This window comes from Scomber japonicus, chromosome 20, assembly GCF_027409825.1.
Source record: "Scomber japonicus isolate fScoJap1 chromosome 20, fScoJap1.pri, whole genome shotgun sequence".
Taxonomy (NCBI): Eukaryota; Metazoa; Chordata; class Actinopteri; order Scombriformes; family Scombridae; genus Scomber; species Scomber japonicus.
In genome coordinates, this window is record NC_070597.1 from 23,688,611 (window position 1) to 23,709,950 (window position 21,340).

The following is a 21,340-nucleotide window of genomic DNA, read 5'->3' on the forward strand; positions in this document are numbered from 1 at the left end:
CTGGCTTTTGGTGCAAGTTTGTGCTGAGTTAAAAGGCAGTATTCACAGTAAAGATTTGAATATATTACATTTTCCTATTCACAAGTGCTAATAATGGACATTTCTGCTTCTTATTATTCTTAAAGGAAAAGAAGTAGATTTAAGAAAGCATGGCTTTTAAAAAGTGGTTCCTTTAGTTTGCGTCACATTTTTTAAAAAAAAGAAAAAAAAGAGAATTCATTTACTAAGAAATGTCCGTGGTCAAAATGGTAGCACTGGAGTTTTCTGGTAAATCAAAAAAAGCCCCAATCGATTAGAAAGGAATGTCAGTATAAATACAGGATAAAGTACAAATATAAAAACACTGAATAAATAACTGTGATTGGCCTGGAAATAGAAAGGGTGACAATTTGTAAGGACTTGGTGAGAAAAAAATAGAGATGAGATTTTATGTACTTTTCTTAAACATTTGCCTGACTTTGCATTAACACAAAAATATCTTAATTGTGTAAACGCAAAAATGAAAAACTGACATTTCTTGAAGCTTCCTATATTAATATATATCAATATCTTCCAGGGAATGGTAGATCACTAACACTAAAAAGGGGGAATTGGTATAAAAAAATGTATGATGAAAGCTGTTAAGGCACCATTTTTCTGCCGATTACAACTAATAAGACCAAAGATTTTTTAAAGACATGAATGTCTCTCCATAATCTCATTCTGTGGATAAATACGCCAAATAGTGAAAAGAAACATGTATAAAAAAAGGCCCTTCAAAGGAATGACAACCATTTCTACAAACATACTCTAAGCTCAAGCAAACTGTGACAAATGTGTATTAAGCTAAAGGTGCACGGTGAGATTTTTTTTTTCCATATTTACATCAAATGATGAACTGATTACATAATACACTTGATTTGTGGTTTGTGTCTTCTCCCACACCACTGACAAAATATGCAGACGTCAACTTGTCTCTGTCAGTACAGTTATGATATTTACAAAATGGCCGTACTAAGCAATCCAATTCACTTTGTAATTCCTTTTTTTCCAGTAATACACACATAGACTCAGAAAGTATACAATGATTGTCAACATTTGTCTTCAAGTCTAGATGGCGTAACACTGATATTGCATAAAGTGTTGGTATAAAGCACTGTAATAATGTCTTTCCATTATCTGGAAAATCCTTCATGTCTCTTCTGTCATACACATTTGGCGGTTGTGCGCATCATCGTCCAAAAAGGACAAAGATCATGTCAAAAAGCACCTAGTCTTTGGATTCTGGGTATGACGGCAACATAAGAAACTCAGTTCAGTGAAGTGGAGACAATGTCAAAATAAAATTTTGTAGTAAAATGTCATAAATCTTTGGATGTAAGCTAATAGTCTATGCATAATGTCATTTCCCACTGGATTCAAACGAGCAGATTCTGGCACTTGGACTGAAGCTGCTATGAGTAGAATTCAATAGTTCTTTGGTATGGTCATAGCTGATATCAGCTGTCCGTACAGTTACTTGCAAGCTGGTGTATTTTATTTGGCTGCTGATGGCTTGATTATTGTCAGCAGGCACTTGGGTAGTGGTGCTGCTTTCACCAGTGCTCCAAGTGAAGGTCCATGGCAGAGTTCAAGTTAATATCTGTGACATCCAGGAACTCTGTGTTGAAAATGCTGGGCCCGCTGGGCGGAGCGACACTGAAGGCTGTGGCTGAGCTGGGTGGCGTCAGGTCCAGCCACTCCATCGTCTCCCAAGGTGTCTCACTGAAGGTCATGCTGACCATCCCCTGCACCTCGGGTACTGCGGACACCTTGCTGATGGGCGACAGAGGAGTGTCCATCAGATCTCTGTTGGTCAGAAGTTTGTCCTGTTGTGGATGGTGAGGGTGGCGGTGGTGATTGTGGGGGCTGCCGTACACTTCGCTGTCTCTGTTCCCCTCGTCTTCCTGGCCCCCCTCCTCTGTGGCCATTTTAAGAAGGGTTACCTCTCCTCCCCGCCCAATGGGACTGCCCAGCAGAGTCTCCAGATGGCTGTCAGCGATGTGATTGGCCGAGTGGTCATAAGGGAGCTGGGTGGGGGACAGGTGTTCGTAGTGTCGGTGGAACCTCGGGACGAGGAGGCTGGGACACCCTGAGGACACAGTAATGTGAGGCACAACTTTGGTTAGAGAGGACCTCTCCCCCTCTTCTCTGGCGTTAGCTGGCATCTCTTGAAGAGAAAGAGGAGAGGAGGGAGGGTCACAAAAGGTGGCGGAATCTGATACCCATGTGTGAGGTAAGACTGTGACTGACAGGTCAAATTATAAACTGATCCACTTGGTGATTCACGAGTAGATTTTAAACCAACTTGCATGTTCTGTGCCAGCTACAGTTTTATTTCTGGACGCTAAAATTTTGTCAAATTTCACCTTACCTCCACTCTCTATGAGCACATCCAGAAGTTCATCCATCTGCTGACTTCTGGTCAGTTGCTGTAATGGTAATAAAAGTAAACAAAAAGTGACTATTTTTATTAAGTGAAGAATGTTTTAATAAAAAGTACAATCCAATTACATTTAAAGAGTTTACATAAAAAGATGCAGGCTTTCAAGCAGTCTGCTCAGACTTGCAGAACAGTGTTTTGGTGATACAAACATTTTTTGGAGACAGACCAGTTTATTGGTTGAGATAAATCTAAGTCAACAATACCACTGTCTACTAGTTAGCTAGATTTTCAAGTAAATGTGTGTGCCTTCCAGAAACATTACTTTGTCAATAAAGTGAGGCAGTAGAGGCATTGCAATAGAACAGGACATTAATTCTACAACATACTTTTGAATTATGCTCTGAAGGTTATGTTCGAATTGAGCATTGAGTGTTTTTTCAAATTAGATTTTTTTGAAGAAAAAAAAAGAAGAAAAAGGGATAGCTCTTATCAGGGATCTATTAGATGGATCCCACTGCCTTTGGTGATCACCCAACTCCCTTTTCAGTCACTGAGGGTCTGAGGAGGATGTTAGGTGAGACATTTAGGTCAAAGCACTGCTGTGCCTAGGTACAGCCTCACTTAGCTGCTAGCATGGCTGTTAACTCTTAGTAAAATGTACTGGGTCTCCAGATATCAGATAACACCCAAACTGCCTACCTCCTCTACCAAAACTACCTTCTAATTTGCATGAACTGACTGATTAAAAATGCAGTCTTGACAGGTTTTCTGCATTAGCTTTTCTAGGTTAGCTAGCAAGCTAGTACCTTTGGTTACTGTCCAGTTTCAAATGGGTACAGTGTAACTATTATAATGTGTACTGCAACATCATGAATGTCAGTGTAAAAAAAGTAGCTTTCATTGTGTTTTATATATTTTGAAAGAATGAGTGATGTTACCAGCAAGTTATTATGGAGAAAACTTAAGGTGAGATTGATACCAATATTGATATTGGACAGAAAAACAACAAACCAGTAATGTTGGATAAGTTCATGACACACGTTTTTGATAAGGATTCTTTTAAGAATTGTGACCAAGGTGTGTATTAATTGGGACATTTTACAGCTGAAAATGAGTGCCTCCTGTTGGACAAACTATGCAATTGAGACATTGTATAGTACATTTGACATTTCAATACTCACATTTATTATTGCTTATCAGCCAACATACAAACTGATACTTATAGTATCAGTCGAGCCAATGTATGTTACACTTATTTGTTTATTTGTTCTTTTAACTCAACCAATAGTTTATCTGCCCTCAAGAAATGTTTATATGTCTAAAAAACAATCTGCTTCAGGCTTGGTAAAGGTTGAAAACAGTCAGTGCGGTGGACAAAGCGATGGGTGAAAAAAAGAGGTGCAATACAGGTGATGGAATTCAAGAGACCAAAAAGAAGACAGAAAAAAAGTGGAATTAGACCAACGCCGATAGGTAAAATAAAATCTATGTCCAGCCATTATCTAGGGAATTTTAGCATGGACTTGAATTTACCTGCTTGACTGCATCCTCATAGCATGGGGGCTGTCTTAAGTCAGATGCAGCTGAATCTGAGCTACTGAAGGCAGGGGTAGAGACCTGGCACTTTTGGCCAGCATGACGAGGAGAGGGCAATACTGACATCTATATGAAAAATAGGTGAGAAGTGACATTAGCCTACCAATTAGAGTAGGGTGCTTACTGAATGTGAGTATATTACAGATAACAAAAGCATGGAGAACAACTGATGAGGCCCTTGTGATTGAATAAACTCATCACCTTTACATTATATTTTAGGAAAAGGCTCGGCGTTGTGTTCTTGTAAAGGAAAAGTCACTGACATGTGAAGGAATGTGTGATAAAGACAGATGAACTCTTTCTCAAAGAGCAGAGATATGACAAGAGTGACATGAACCTCAAAACAGAAGACGACTGTTGAGGGTCAGAGACAGATCACAAATTAATGGAAGAAGGAGAAAAATGGTTATGTGAACGTGTGGTGATTCAGATAAAGTACATGACATTGACATGACAACAACACATTGCTTTTATCTGTTGCTGTTTTATTTACCTTTGGTTGCATATTAGGGTTCTCAGCCTTGGCTGAGCCGTTGTGGTTAAGGCCACAATCAGCTGAGTTGGGAAAGACTCCCTGAAGGCCTCTTTGGTCAGAAGGATAAGAACAGTTCAGTGGCTGGCCACCACTCTTCTGCTGCATCTGTAGTTAGCCACAGGTGATGGAAACGTGTTAGAAAACATACATAATAAAGAGATATGTACAGTACATTAAGGCAACATCCAGAAATGGAATGTAATGTTCATAAGTACGTTTTCATTTGTGTAAACCCCCGGAAATAAGAATGGTGTTTTCGTCACTTCAGAAGGAGCCCTTTATATCTACATAGGGAGTGGGTCCTCTTCCATGGAGCAAGCCATGTTTCTACAGTAGCCCAGAATGGACAAACCAAAGTTTTGTGGTGCCTGTAGGTTCTCCTACATGCTTGGAAGGGGATGGAGGGAGTATTCAATTGGTTGTAATCTGTAACCTCACCACTTGATGCCACTAAATCCTCCACACTAGTCCTCTAAGGAATGAATATGCTTCAGCTGATGGATGGTCAAACATTGTGTGAACCCTCCACATGCCACACCTTTTTTATATTTTGGAACTGAGAGGGGAAAACTAGTTTGTTTTGATGGTATCCCAGTCTTTGCTCTTTAATAATATAATAGCCACTTTTAAATGTATTAAAAAGTAAAATAGTAATTTACCCATTTGTTTTCCTTTTAAACATTTTTATTACATAATTTATTACTTAAGTCAGATTAGGCAGGCTCATACCTGCATGTTACGTGCTCTGTTGGGCTGGGGGTGACCGCAGCCGTCCCTTCCCAGCGGAGGTGATAGCAGGTAGGGGTTATTAGGAGAAGAAGGCTGGGGGCTACTAGAGGGCTTTCCAATGGGCGAGTCTTGCGGTGAGCACTGTGGACTGAGGAAAGCAGACATAGTGGAAGGGCTGCCGGAAGAAGGGGCCGTGTCCATACATTGTGGCCCGCCATGGCCCCCCATATTGGAGAGTGAAGCGTTGCAGTGTCCCATGTCTTCCATGCAGCTCCCAGGAGGGCTCTTGAGCTGTTTGGGAGAGGAGAGAGGGCAGCTGGAGGAGAGGGACATGGGCTCTTGTTTGATTGTCACCCCAAAAAAATGCTGGCCCATCATGGCTGTAGTCTGCTGGTGGTGCATGGAGGGGTGGTGTGACTGAGATGGAGGAGGAACGGTGTCCTGCGTTGCTCCATAGCAGCGTTTCCTCTTGTGGAGCTGCATCTTCAGCTCTTCAACCTGGCAAAGATAAATATACCAATAAGCACTTTAATATACTTCTTACAAACACTTGGCAAGATTTTAGCTTGTTAATGGCAACATGTATCATTTTGTATCATGAATTCCTATTTCCCCTTAATGAGACACTGTAGATGACCAGTTCCAGTAGTGCAGTAAATAGTATCCCTAGTCATTATTGTCAGACTGATAAATGATACAACATTTTTTAGGTGGAGGAGAAAAAGTCTCACATTCAGTTTTATTAAATGAGACGAGCAACTTCAGAAGCAAATTCTATATTCCTCTTATATATTAAAAGTTTTAACAAACTAATGTAACTAAATATCTGAAAATGATCGTGCTAGTATGGTCAATTTATATGATACATGTGAGGGCCATAAATAACTTCTTGACACAGCAGTAAAATCACAGGTGTTACTCACTGCTTACATGTTTCTATTTGAGTGTCCCATGACAGTAAGCCGTCATGTGGTTGTGGAATTCAGTCATCATTCATTTTAGTATTGACACCTGTGATTTTCCAACTGTCACGTGCCCAAATGTGTTCCGTCATAAAGGTCTATGTGTTGGGGTTACAGCCTATTAAAGTTAGAATCTTTAATATAGGTTATTATTAGACGGACACACAGATGTCACCAACCTGTCTCTGCTCCTGGTGCAGTTTCCACGTCAGCTCCTCGATCACCTTCTGCTTCTCCACCAGCATTTTATCTTTTTCCGCTTCCAGGCCGTCCATGCTTCCGCCCTCCCCTGCCCTCGGTCCTCCCAGGCCGTCCTCCATGCCGAGCTGGGCCGGAGACGGCTGCAGGGCGAACTGCGTGGGCGAAGACATGGGCACGTCGCTGAAGCTGTCGGGGAGCGAGCCGCTGAGGGACAGCTCGGAGGAAGCCGGCGAGATGGGAGGGGTGGAGGAGGTGCTGGGGTAAGGGTAGTAGCCTCCCTGGGATAGGGCGCTGGAGGAGGACGGGGACTGGTAGGAGGACAGGGAGCCCGTTGGAGTCACGGGGAAGGTCACAGTGGTGATGTCAGAGGAGCCCGAGGGCGAGGACCCTGCATTGGAGTCCTTGAAGGGTCGGAGTCGCTCAATGAGGGCGGTTTTGGTGCCAGAGACAGGCATGCCACGGATACGCAGGTGCTGTCTGAGCTCTGATACCTTACATAGCAACAACAAAAACATTACTTAGATTTCAACAACACGTGGACACACATACAGTAATTTCTAGTGTACTGTAGTTGACATTTCTTTCCATCAACACCTACTTTTAGGTCGTCCAGGTTGGCTGGCAGGGGCCCAGGTTTGACCGGTGAGATGTTGCTTTGGTTGGGATATGTGTTCTTGACCGGAGAGGACGAGTTGCTGTTGGCTGTGCAGGATTGAACACTGGAGCTGCAAGCTGATATCTGCTCACTGCTTCCTCTGCAGAGGGACAAATCAATGGTTCAGTCTCTCATAGAAACACATAGTAAAATAATAACAACAACAATAAAATACATCAGCTCAGCACTACTTTTGAATTAGGCACCATTTATAAAGGACTAAAACTTTAACTAATACATTATAAATCAGTTTTTTAACATTAGTAAGAAGTGAGGTGTTTCTTTGGTTTCAGTTTATCCTCCATTATCCAACTTGAAAACAAACAGAAGGAGGACTCAAATGAGAACAGATATAATCAATAAATTAAACAGTTAATAATTTAAATACAGTGTAAAAAGAAATAAGACTTTTTAATCCATCTTTTTTCTGTAAAATTGGTATTATAAAGTGTGAAGCTGTAATGACATTTCTTTCATTTTAATTTTGTCTTTTTAATCTATTTTAACTTTGTTTTTTTACTCTAACTTTAAATAAACATTTTCTATTATTCTCTTTAATTTATTTTATTTAAGTTTTCTAATTATTTGATCATCCTTATTTTTCTTATTTTTATTCCTTTTCATTTTTATTCCTTTTCTTTATGTTGTCACTTGTTCTATCTTATTATCAGCTTGTCAATCAACTACAAAGCACTTTGAACTACATTAGCCTGTATAAAAGATGCTATATATATAAAGTTTGATAGATAATGAGATCATGAGATTGAAAGCCCCTTAAAAAAAGAGAGTAAGGTGTATCTTGAGTCATTATGTGTCCAGTGGTGTGACTCACTTCTGGGTCTGTGCTGGTGGGTGGGGCTGGTAGCTGAAAGTGGGCTGCCTCTGCTGAGCCTGGACCTGGGCCGGTGTCTGTGGAGTGTGTGTATGCTGCTGCGAGTGCTGCGTCTGTGAGTGTGTGTGAGCATGTTTCTGCTGGCTGAGGATCTGCAGCTGCAGGAAGAGCTGCTGCTGCTGGAGGAGTCGGGCGTAGGCCGAGTCCATGGGCGGAGGCGACTTTTCGGCCTTCTGGTCCGGAGGAATGTACTGGTGGTACTTGAGCTTCTTCACTTTGGGCTTCACATCTTTGGGCTTCTTGTGTCGGTTCTTGTCTGTCGTCTTTGACTGTTCAGAGGAAGGAAGGTGAAATAGTAATAAATATGCAGGTTATGGTGTTAACAAGACGTTTACACTAGTTTTCAATGTGTTTAAAGTAAAAAAACAATCAATAGTTAAGGACTGACTGACCTTGACAATAGCAGGAACAGGTATTGGGGGAGTCGCCTGGCTGTTGTTAGCTCCAGACAGTCCTTCATCTTGGCTTTGATCAGGTGGGTCTCTGCTTGTGCCCCCCTGTACACAAAAACAATGATTTCTAGTCTCTTCTTATCAATCCACTCAAATGTATCTTTTTAAAATGAGTATGTGATGAGACAGTGTTTAAACCAATATATCCAGTGAGAGTTCATTCACATTTCTACTGACATTTTTTTTAAAGCAGTAAATTAAACCACAGTTTATATACAATAGGTAGAACTGGCTCGACTGCAACCAGATGTATCATTCAAATGGTGCTCAGGTGTTCATGCATTGGTTATAATCCAATACTATAATATATCAGTGCAGAGGTTCTGTCAGAATCAAAATCACATGTTGCATGTTCTACTTGTAGTAACATTTGGAATGCAAGACTTAAAAGAAAACATATTTCCACAACTGTCTGTGGGGAACATATGTTTATATGTGCAACCGAATGTTATCCATATATAGTTGAGATATTTCAGTTGGTACCAAAGGGGTGAGCTGACTGACAGATTGAAATTGACATCCCTAGGGTCATACTGCTAACATGGGTAGAAAAGAAAATGATGGATTAATCTGTTACAACAATAAACATCAGTTTCGGTCATAGGCAAATGCTGAATATCACTGTCTACTTCAAGTTTGAATTGTAAATTATGGAACAAATGCAAACAACAAAGACACAACAGGATAAGACTAGAACCAGAAACAGCAGTTCAACTAATTGCAATTAATTACTCAAAAATTGTTGGCATGTCCAAAATGACGAGTTACAACTGCACATAAACATCAGAATAAAGATATAGTATACAACCTGAATGCATCATCCAGTTGCACACAAAGAGTATATTTTACACCCCCCCCCCCCCCCCCCCCCCCCGCTACATTTGATGAACTGGTCTGTTTAGAAGTGAAACAGGTTTATCCATCCAGCTGTTTTATGATCTCCTCCCACTGATGAATGACTTGTGCCAAACAAAACTAAACAATGACATATAAAAGTGCTATTGTTGTCCTAGATTTTATGTATTTTGGTCTAAATGTTTCTGTTTAATTGAGGCATGGAGGTGTTGACTGTAGTAAGACAGACGGTTTGTAATCCAAATGGAGTAATTATCAGGAAAAAATGCACATGTATTGCCGCTTCGCTTCTAAAAAGTGTTCCAAAAAGCTCCAGACATTTCAAACCGACACTAGAAACTGTGAGTGGATGATTCAGTTGGAGCCAGTCAGAGAGCAACAGTCTAACACATATAAACAACATAAATTTTTAAAGAGTGACCGTTGCTGACGGCGACCGTTGGAATGAGGTCATCGTGAGTGAAAGGTAAGGAGTTAGGGAAATAAAGGCAGCTGTGCCGGCAAGATGGCGCGGCCTGCTGGAATGTGACACCTGCTTAGTTCAACTCAGTCCAACGGTCAGCCGATAACAAGAGGACGTTGAGGATGAAGGTGTAGTTCACGCTTGACGCCACCGGAGGGCAGAGCGAGCAAAGCATTGATGGAGCAGTGAAACAGATCTGCAAGAGGTGCAACAGGAAGATAGAGGGAGAAACAGATGGAAAAAAGAGGATTTGGGGGCAAGGGGGTGGTTACCTGTCGTGTGCTGGTGAGGGCAGGTGAGGAAGAGGAGGAGGGTGTACTGCCGACGGCCTCGGACGAAGGGCAGGCCGAGCCCTGAGACTCATCGCTGTGGTGCTGCTCTGGAGACAGACTCTCACTGCTGCTGTCCTCCTCAAACGCATACGAGTCCTCTTGTTTGGGGAACTTACCATGATTTACTGTAAGGAGGACAAAAGAGAGAGATGAGAAGGAGGAGTAACACATAACATGCTTTTAAAGGACGAGTCCAGTCAAATATAACATCGGCTTTTCCTTCAATCCAGGACTGTGTACATACATGCCACTAATAATAGATAACTGTACAGCTGCAGGTATAATCCAGACTAATATAACAGTGAGGAAGCAGGTTTGTTAAAGCCTGGATTAGTCAGTTAGAAGTTAACCTTGTCTGAAATCATCATTATAGGGTTCATCATTACGTGGCATCTCAAAATCAATAAATATGAATTAAAGAACCTCATAGTTTCCACTAGGGCTGCAACTACTGATTATAATAATTGTTTCATTTGAAAATTATCTTGATTACTTGTGTTTTTGGGCTGCAAAATGCAAGAAAATGAATAAGCCCATAGTGATATAAAGTACTGAAATTGCATGTTTGGTCTGACCAGTGGTCCAAAACACAAATAGACTCAATTATGACCAATAAAACTGATGATTAATTATTAAATGAATAACCATTTTATTTTTTATACCATTCAGCTGACTGGTTAATCGACTGATGGTTCCAGCTGTAGTTTTAAACATCATTTTTAATAAGTATGATGAAGTTCTCACCACATTGTGTAACTGATTGATTGATATATGTGAAAACATGCTGACACTGCTAAAAAGAAGTCCAATGGGGCAAGAAGCGCAAACAGTTGGATGATATCAGACAGGATGTGAATGAAATGATCTAAAGCTTTTTATTTGAAGGTAAAATGAAAACGGAGCACAGCTGAAATGAATGAAATGTTCTTGTACACAGTCACTGAAGGATGCATGTTGTTTATGATGTATGTTCTCTATGTGAGAAGTGGTATTCACACACTGCCCGTCTGTCACTGACACTCAGCACAGAGGTGTTACGCTGTGTGGGTGAGAGACCGACACGTTCGCTTTACCTCCTGATTGGCCGGACTGATAGAGGGCACAGTTTCGATTGGAGGAGCTAAGAGCGCCTATCTAAACCGGAGCCGGAGGGAGAGAGCCCGGAGAGGGAGGTGGTAAAGGTTGGAGTGTATTGGTGTGTGGGTTGTGTGAGTGTTGATGTGTGTGTGTGTGTAGAGGTATAAGATTCTCTTTTTGCATCCAAACATGTGACAGGCAGGAACAGACCCTGGTTTCAATCACAGCACCAGCCCCATTCTGTGCAACTCAATGACCTCCACACACACACACACACACACTCACACACACACACACACACACACACACACACACACACACACACACACACACACACAAAGCTTAACACACAGCTTAATCTAGATCATTGTCCTAAATGCCATTTCCTCCCACCTGTTCATGTTTAACTCCTTAATCACTGGTTCCCTCTCCCCTCCTATCACTCTGTCACACACATACATACCAACACACACAGATACACACACACTGATGGCTCATGCATTTTCTCTCAGCTATATACAGTCCAGTACATGCTGTTTTCCACGAGTCTTTAAGTCAATTTGATGTCACCGGGAGATTGAGCTGGCAGAATTACAGGAAATCTGCGAGCCGCGGACACTTCCGCTTTTCAAGTGGCTGGTTTAGGAGTTACGACGGGTCACATAGTTTCCAAAAGTACAGAACAGGGGTTGAAACAATTGTTGGGAGTGTGTGTTGTGTTGGAGGATATGGAGCTTTAAGGTGAGGGGTTAATGCTGCAGGCGAGGGGGGAACGGCAGCAGCCTGGTCCTGTCACGCAGCTTTGTAGGTGGCTGCCTGGAGCCGCACGGCCCAGTTAAAGCTGAGACACAAAGCAGAGAGAGGGTACAAACATACACACAGGTACACCCACACACACACACACACACACGAGGATGCACTCAAAAACTCAAACACACACTTACTTGCAAACACACTTCTAAAGAAAAAGGGTGGAACCAAATACAGCTGCTGTTCATCTCAATAAAGCGTGTTCCCCTCCTCCTGCAGAGGTAGTGTAAACCAGCTGACTGCAGCCTTTACGCAACATGTTTACTGGAAGCTCAAGGGGGCAAACATAAAACCGCTAAAACACCCCGAGTCTTAAAAAAAACACACTACATGCACTGCCAGGAATGATATAGAGACAGTGAGTAACATGTTGGGCACTAGAGGACAAACAGTGCGAGGCCTGACTCTCTCCGCTTGGCAGTAAATCAACGCAGTGTCCAAGCTTTATATCTCATGACATCAAACACTGGACAAGTGGAATATTTCAAGAGGGCTCCCCAAACACTTCAATCTGTAATATACATTTTCTGTATAAATCCTGATGTCAAAACACCTCTTTTATTTTTTGAAGAAAATGTGCCTTTACTGAGCTAAAATAAGTGCATTTTTAGAGATCTGAACTAACCTCTGGTAATCTCTAGAAATGAGCACAAAGTCTAAAAATACAAATAACATTCTTTCAGTAAGAGATACAAATAAATAGCTTTCCTTGCCAAAAAAAAAAGAAAAAAAAGAAAAAGTAAATCACACTGAAGGGGAACAACAGGAAACTGGTCGTTTGGTTACACTTTTAAATAAATCCCCCATTACAAAGGATTTCTAAGTTTATTAATGGTTAATAAATAACTTGTAATGCTTTATATCAGTTTTAATCCATGAATATAAACAAACTTGGGGCTGCTGGCTTGTGTTCCTCATGCAGCATTAATTGATGCTTATTAGTTACTTATTTTATGATAGGTCACCTGGTCTGCAGTTATGAATGCTAAGAAGTACTGTAATAACAAAGGGTTTTTAATCCATAAAGTCTGCAGTTGTAAATGTTAAAGTGGTAATAAATCACTTTCTAAGTGATCAAATGGTTCAACCACTCAGAGGGATTCAGGAACCCTGAAGTTGTTTATTAATAGCTTATAATTGACCTATACAGCATTATTAAATGGTTTAACAAAGCCAATAGCTCCAGCTTATAAATCCTTTATAAAGGGTGCATTATAAGAAAATGGTACCAATGGTTCTAATGCAACCACAGGCAAAAAATTAGATTACAATACAATTTAAGATTCAGTTAAAAACTCAATCTTTTTTTAGCTGTAGTTTTGGTGACATTAACAGTGAGATGTACTGTAGGGGATTTGAGGGTCCTGTTGGTTACTATAACAATATCAGCAATGGATCATCAAAGTCTTTAACGATATTTACTTGCATTAATGGTTTCAAGTGATAGAGAATTCATGCTGTTGTCAGAAAAAGCTCTCTGTGAAGGAGGAACATCACGTTTATAAAAGACTCTACAATAAACACTCTACTTTTAGTTGGTGCTTGTTTGACAAAATGACGTGATTGTGTTGAAGTCCAGCAGTGCAGTCTTTAAAGTGCATGCTGGTTAGATTACTATCTCCAACAGAGTGCTTTGTACTGCTGAGTAACTGACCTGAACAATGGTTTTGTTAATATACACACACACACAATTAGGAGGCATGCTCTCCTACTTAGAACAAACCAACGCTGTGGGATTACCAAACACACACACACACACACACACACACACACACACACACACACACACACACACACACGGAGTCTGGCAGGGTGAGATGCATGTGCATAAAGGTGTGTTATACTGCACTGTAGCATCTCTTTGCTGATACCTGTCATTGTGACGGCAGAGTCTAGGGGAATGATATTCTTTTGGACCAGCTCCAGGGGCCCCGGCCTGAGAGCCAGCTTCTCATTCAGGTCCTCGGCGAGCCGGGCTCGCTTTAGCCTCATCTGGGCCTCTAGAGAGGAGCCGTCTGAGACCAGGTCTGGATAACACACAGCAGGACCACACCATCAACAACACGGGACACACCAGGGAAACACTGATATACAAGTCTGTACATAGAGGGGGTCAGTACATTTACTAAAGTTAGCTATAATTATGGGGAACTTTAGGTGATTTGGTTTGCATTCAGACTAAAGGAAAACCATATTTTAGGCAGCACTACTTCATATGAAGTAAAAAAGACGCGGCATAAAGATGAGTCCACGTGAGGTAAACATTAGCAAAAAATGTGCGCATATTCCGGGTCTTTATGACTGTTTCATAAACAAACAGAGGCTAAGGGGAGAAGTGTGGGCCTGTTGCTAGCTAGCCTACAGCTAACATACACTCTGTATTTTGCACTGATAACCGTGGCACATACAGAGGCAAGGGGTAGAAGGAGAGAGACTGAAGGTAAATAGAATGAACCAGAGTCTCTGTTGAGTTCTCAGTTCAGTCGGAAGTTAAACTCAACATGGTTAGTTATTCTGTTGCTAGCTAGCCTACAGCTAACATACACTGTATTTTTTCGAGTACAACTGTGGCACAAACAGTACATGTAGGCAGAAGGAGAGAGAGTGGTGGGAAATAACAGAAACGGCTAGTGCGTCAGTTGCTAGCTAGCCTACAGCTAACATACTTTTGCTAGTTTGTGCTTACAACGGAGGCACATACAAAGAGGCGAGAAGGAAGGAGGAAGAAGGAGACTGGAGGGAAATAACAGAAAGAACTCTGTTGAGTTCTGAGTTCATTAACGAGTACATTTCACCAGGCCCAGGATCCAATCAGACATGTTCTGTTCATTCGCGCGGCATCCACTTTATCACTAACACTAACTGATAAAAAAAAAAAATATTTTCCCACATTCAAATGTTTTTTTTAAATAAGCAGAGTAGCAAAGCAACCTGAGATACTCTGAGAACAGTCTGCAGATAATACTTTTAGTTTAATAAATGTTGTGTATTTATTGAGGGTGGCCTGATAGCTGACTAATTGAGGCACATAACTGAGACATTCCAGCTAGGGACTCATGTTGCGTGTCGTACCCTCTTTCTCTCCCTTCATTTACTATCTGCCATCAAATACAGGACAAAATGCTTAAAAATATACAACTTCTACTGAACCTCACCCTAGAGACTGTGAATCCATCACTGATATATTGTATGTGTTAGCCTTTGTCAAAGCTGTCAGTACTCTGTGGATAAACTCTATTTCCAATGACATGGATGCTGTATTTTCACTGCTATAATAACATTTCAACTAGAAGACTGAATCATCATTTATATACAGTATTTGTTTTATCTTGTTTTCTGCTACTTCAGTTACAAAGTGTATCAATCAAGATGATGTTTTTATTTACATTTACACTAAATGATGTCAATGTCATTTCTTGTCTCATATTTTGGGTAATGTGTTCAACAAAAAACTCTAAATCTACAAAATCTATGTATTTAGATGCACAGCTAGCCATTAGCTCCCTGTGTAGCATTCAGCTGTTGTTTCCATCATTGCTACCCTCAGCCAGTATTTCAGGTTTGGAGCTGTTCTAATATCTGTCCAGCTGTTCTACTCTCAGTCCAGCCAGACACTTTTGAGCACTAAAAAAATAAATGGAGTGGCTGTAATTAAAGGGCTCCAGCGGGTGAGATTTTCTACCTTCCACAATCTCTCACTGTGAAATCCAGTATAAATAATCATGTCCAGAGCTAACCTGGCCTGGCCTAAAATCTATCCGCAGCGCTCGCAGGACTGATTACCCAGCCGAGCACACCGAAATCAGTTTGATTATCTGAGTTCAAGAATGAGCAACAGCACTTATTTGGTCAAATATAATTTGAGTCAGATTTTTCAGAGGGCAAATCTGAGGGATGGAATAAGATTCAGAGCCAAAATGAAATGAATGATATGGAGCTTTGTGCTGGACAGCTCAGGTAGAGACTGCTTGATGAAAAATGGATCTGAAAAATAATGCTTTAAAAGACAAAAAAAACCTACAGGAAAATTAAATTTAGATTGCTCAGTATGAATCACTTTTAATCTCCAAATACAGTAAATACTCACATTACACATCATTCTCTATGAAACACAGGAATAGAGACAGATGAGAGGATGAAAGGATGGAGGAAAATACAGAAGGAGGGATAACTATTAGGGAAGGAGGATGAAACAACAAATTAAGGAAGGAAAGGAAAAATGGATAAGAAGAAGGGATGAAGAGAGACAGACAGACGGGGATTCCTTTTGATTTGGGAATTCTAAATAACTTGCAGGAGTCGGAATGTGTCAGTCTGCCCAATGCATGCTGGGAAAGGCTCCTACCCAGCTATGCAGTGAACAAGATAAGCAGGTAGATAATAGATGGATAGAAGAAGAAATAATTAAAGATTGCTGTGGCTTTAATACAGTGGAAATGAGCTAAAGAACAAAGAGTAAAGGAAGATGGGACGGACGATAGATGTGATGTTGCAGAAAGGAAGCAAAGAGTGCAAAAGAAAGAAAGAAAGAGAGAAATTTAGAATAGATATGACGGTTTAAATAAGACAGTGAAGAAAAATAGAAAAATGAAAACAAGGAAGGAAAGGAAAAATTTGGAAGTATAGATTAAGATTGAGTCAGTCAAAATAAAAATGGAGTAAGGAAAAAAGGAAGAGGAATTAAAAAAGAGATAACAGAAAAAATAAGCACAATAATAAAATAGATATATTTACAGTAGATATGAAAGTATTAATATGAAGGGAGAAAAGGAGGGAGGAACAGTAGAAAGAAAGAGAAAGAAAGCATGGAGGGAAGGAAGGAAGAGAAAATAAAAAAAAGGTAAGAAAGAAAAAATAAGCATAATAAAAAAGATGGTTGAAGGTTGAAAAACGAAGATAGAAAAGGACAGAAGAACAGTAGAAGAATGAAAGAAAGAGAATGAAAGGTTGAAAGAATAATAAGATAGGCAGATCAAGTAGGCAGATCAAGTAAAGTAGTAAAAAAATGCTGGAAAAGGAAATAAGGAAGGAAGAAAGGAAGGAAGGAAAGAAAGAAAGAAAGAAAGAAGGAAGGGAGACAGAAGAGAAGTGAGGATGGAGGGATGTAACAGAGCGGTGCAGCACTGAGGGCCACACAGACAGTCAGACAGACAGAGGGGATGGTCCAGTGTGCTCTTCCTCAGAGGGGAAGTGGTCATGTTGGCACGCTGTCTCTGTCCACCAGCAGGGTGACATCATCATCTGTTTATAACTGAGCTGCCCACTCAGTCCCCTGCCCCTCCTCCCCTCCTCCCCCCAAACACCCCTCCTGTCAGTGACCGGCCTGATTTAAGACCTGATTTGACATCACAGGCATACATAGAGCTTTAAGTGTGTTTAAACTGTGTAACCAAACTGCTTGAAAACGTGTTTTGAGCGCGGCCGCTCCGGCCCTGCGCCGTTCATAACGTAATGTGATCCTGTGAGTCCCAAGCTGGCTTACAACACTTTTAAACATTCTCCAGCAGTATTAAAACACACAAACGCACTTTAAACCTATTGCAATACATATACCTGCTGACTGTATCTGTCAAATATAAACAGTGCAGTGAGAGGAAAGACGTATGGTGCATTAAGGCAGGAATAATTCCCTTTGTGTTTCCATCCACTGAGGATTAAAGCACCGCTGCTGTGGAAATGAAAATGGCCTGTTTTTATGCAGCATGCAGGAAGAAGCACAGTAAACCTGCAGCTACAGCCCTATTATCTTTATGAGGAAATATTAGATAGCATACGTGTGTGTGTGTGTGTGTGTGCGCAGAGGCAGACCTGTGGCCGGCAGGCAGACAGTGTGCTCCTATGCAGGCCACACGCCAGTCGGCCCTGAGAGGCTGGGGTGGATTCTTGAATAGCCTAATAAACACCAGATGTTCCCTGGGTAATATATACACAGACCCTGTGCCGTGTCCATCTCCCCAGCAGGAATAACACAGCCAGGCACAGCCAGCCAGCATGTGAGGGATCACATCTACGGCAGCACGGAGGAGGACGCTGCGTCGCCCCCCCAATATTGTTTGATAGTTGGGGTGGATGGAGGGGTGGGGGTGGTGTGGGGGGGGCACAAAGAGCCAGGGAGGACGGATGATGTTTTGGAGAGTGATAAGACGGTGAGTGCGTGGGTGCTAACAAACAGCACAAACCAAACTCTTTGCGAGCCGCTTTCCATCTGCGCCACCGCCTGCAATCAAGAGATAAACAACCAATTGAAATTTCTCTTTTAAAAAACCCGGTCGGCCAATTGCGTTTCTCCTTGCTGGCCTTATCTGTGACAGACTCCTAGAAACTGATAGGGCCTCGCCGGGCCTCTGGATTCCGTTCCCCCGTACACTTACCAGCAGTTTTATCTGGAGGCTGGAGCCTCTCTGAAAATGGCAAACGGTGCCAGAGATATCATTCAACAAATCCCTGGCCTGTGTCCAAGTCGCCCTCTCTTGTTGTTCCTGCAGGCGAGTGACCCAAAAAGAAAAAAAAAGAAAGAAAAGAAAAAAAAAAAGAAAACTACACACTGGCATGGCTCACTTCTCCAATGTTTGCCAAGACGACACATTGCTGCTTTAAAGTACGAGGAATCGATAAGATCTCAGTTTAGAAGTGGATGTCTGCTGTGTAACGTCTCATTCCAAACAAAGTGAGCGTTCTTGCTTTCTCATGACTATCTGAACTGTAGCATTGTATGAGCCGCTGATGCAGAACATATTCAGTGGTGTATAACATCCGTGTCATGTAGTGTGCTGGCAGTCAAAGCGTTTGCCCTGACCTACAGAACATGAGAGGCTGTTAATCTGAGGGACAGCCTCAGGATTTAAGAGTACGCTCAGTGCAGTAGTTCAGGTCTTCATGTTCTCGTCGCTATGCCTTACGTGACATTAAAAAGTGCAAAGCCTCTGTCTTAGAAATGGCAGCTCGGGCTGGACGTTGTTGTGTTTGGGGGCGAGCCTCATGCTTTGATGCTGTAAACAGGTACTGTCTATGTAAATCTGGCTGCGTTGAGCCTCTTCCAGCATGAGAGCATTCCTCTGCGGTCACTCACCGACCTGTCTGCCTACCCGCTGGCTGCACTGTCTGCCTGTCTCTCTCTCTCTCTCACTGCCGGGTGCATATATCCACCTGCTTCCTCTACGTCCACCTTTGTGTCTTGTCAGTACCTTGTGGATTTATCCGTCTCTGGAGTGTGGAGTCTGTTTCTCTTTAGAGCGTCTGTCATCTTAACTGTTTTCTTTTCTTCCTACCTGTGTCTCTCTCTCCGTCTGTCCTTAAAGCTTTCATGTGGAGTGTAAAGAGAGACACCACTTCTTAGAACAGTTTGACTCGGGTTACGCTCATTTACAATGTGGGCATGACATGTGTGAGAAGAATAGTGCAGCTTTGATTCCAAGACAAAAAAAACATGTAGCAGCTGATCTGACTGACTGGCTGCTGATTGGTTGGTGGTTTTCAGGAAGCTGGCTGGCATCTAATCTTATTGGTTCGTTTCAAAACTACAACAGATGATCACCAATCAGTTCTTTAGTTGTTTTCATTCAAGTCAATGTCAGATTCAATGATCTGCTTCAAACTTGAAATGATGCAGTCCAAGATGTTCCACAGATTACTGATTGAGCCAAGGTGACCCTCAATTAAAGGTCATAAATGCTCATATTTCCCACACTGGTTGTTTGAACCTTTACATCCTTTATATCAACACATATTGCATTTGTAACTAAGCTCATTATTTTTGACTTAGTAGCTGCTTTTTTATAATTCTTAATGGAATAAATGAATGTGTAATGTTATAATTCTTACCCAGCTCTGCAGTTGCGTTTTAGCATCTTTCAGCTCATTGTTTTGGTTTTAAGGCCAGAAACTTTACTGTCTTTACTGTCCAGCATCAGCAGGCAGCTGTTCCCACTTAACAAGGAGCTGTGTCAGTGAAAAAGCTCACTACTTGCTCAGCACCAAACAGCAGATAGAAATCATTAAGTAGCTGGTGAGTGTACAGCGAAGCAATAAGCAACTAAAGAATCAGATAAAGAGACCAAACAGAGCTAAAAAAAAGGAAAGAGGAGTAAATTTTGGACCTACATTCAACAGGTGGCCATGCTATACACTTTCCATATGAACTTTATAAGCTAATATGTCCATGTTGTGTTTACAGATTGTTACAGTGTCCCCAGAGAGGTCAAACTTGAGTAAATATGGAGAACTATGCTCATATTTTAATGGGAAAGCCAGAGTAGTGAAACACAAATGTCTAATAACTCAATTTTCAAAAACATTCTCTTTCATCTGGTATCAGACCATAAATATGGTTTTGGTTTTATTCACCCAGGTGTGAGATATCTGTCATCTCAATACACTTCAAGTGAGTGGAATTTTGTTTGTGATGCTAACGGGAAAAAAAAAAAGAGATACGTACAGTATTTTATACTCGTTCATCTTATCAGTCATTGGACCAAAGCTTATATTTTATGTTCCTTTGCTTGTTCATTGTGTCTCTCACACTCTTCTCCCTGTCTTTGTTAAACTGCAGTCTGACAGCATGTTAGTGGATGTGTGTGTTTGTGTGTGTGTGTGTGTATATCTCTGCATGTGCGTCAGCTCGGTGTTGGAAGGCGTTACTCACGAGGCATGATGCCTTGGTCTGCCAGCTGCTCTCGTGTCCTCCTCTGCTGAAGTCTTAACTGCAGGACTGAAGTTGGGGGGTGGAGGAGGAGGAGGAGGAGAATAAGAGCAAAAAGAGGGGGAAAGATGAGAAAGAGATGTGGAAAGACAGGTACGGGACAGAAAAAAGCAGGAAGAAACTCAGAATTCACTTTGATAAAGCAGCGTACCTGCTGTTGCATAATACTAACTACAAGTTTGATCTAGAGGTTTAGTTTAAGCATCATTTTACTTTGCTTTGTTAAGAAACAAAGCTGATAACTTCTAGTGACTTCTAGTGACAGACACACAAGCACATGTATGTTTTAATATACGTATGTACATATGCATACAGAAAACACAGAATAAAACAAAGCTGCTTGCTCACAAATATTTCTGCGAGCAGGATGTAGGGAATGATAAACACAGCTCCTGGCTTTTAAACAGATCTGCTCGGCAGTGTGTGGTCCGCAGTGTGTGCGCACGTTTCTGCATACTCAGTGTGTATGTGTGTGTGTGCATGTGCGTGTGTGTAGAAGCCGGTGGAGGTGGGAGTGCGGGGTCATAAACATAGATCCTCCTCCATGTCTGTTGGTCTGCTTGTGTCTGTGACTCTTTTGCTTTCTTTTTCTTTGTCTTTGTGTTTTTCCTCCCCGCTGTTATCTCAAGGTCTCTGTGTGAGACCCTGGACCTGACGCACAAGTATGAAATGTTCCTCC

General features: G+C 41.5%; 1 protein-coding gene across 1 annotated transcript; it reads right to left on the reverse strand.

The window, feature by feature from the left end:
• Positions 1-1,574: 1,574 nt before the first annotated feature.
• On the reverse strand, positions 1,575-20,626 carry myocd (myocardin). Its single transcript, XM_053341691.1, has 14 exons — positions 20,605-20,626; positions 13,835-13,990; positions 10,017-10,201; positions 8,656-8,663; positions 8,367-8,460; positions 7,915-8,243; positions 7,026-7,182; positions 6,406-6,918; positions 5,265-5,762; positions 4,494-4,640; positions 3,938-4,066; positions 2,393-2,450; positions 1,899-2,188; positions 1,575-1,847 (listed from the first exon to the last, which is right to left on the reverse strand). Exons 1-14 carry the CDS (start codon positions 20,609-20,611, stop codon positions 1,575-1,577), a joined length of 2,844 nt encoding a protein of 947 aa, XP_053197666.1. The 5' UTR covers positions 20,612-20,626.
• Positions 20,627-21,340: the final 714 nt, after the last annotated feature.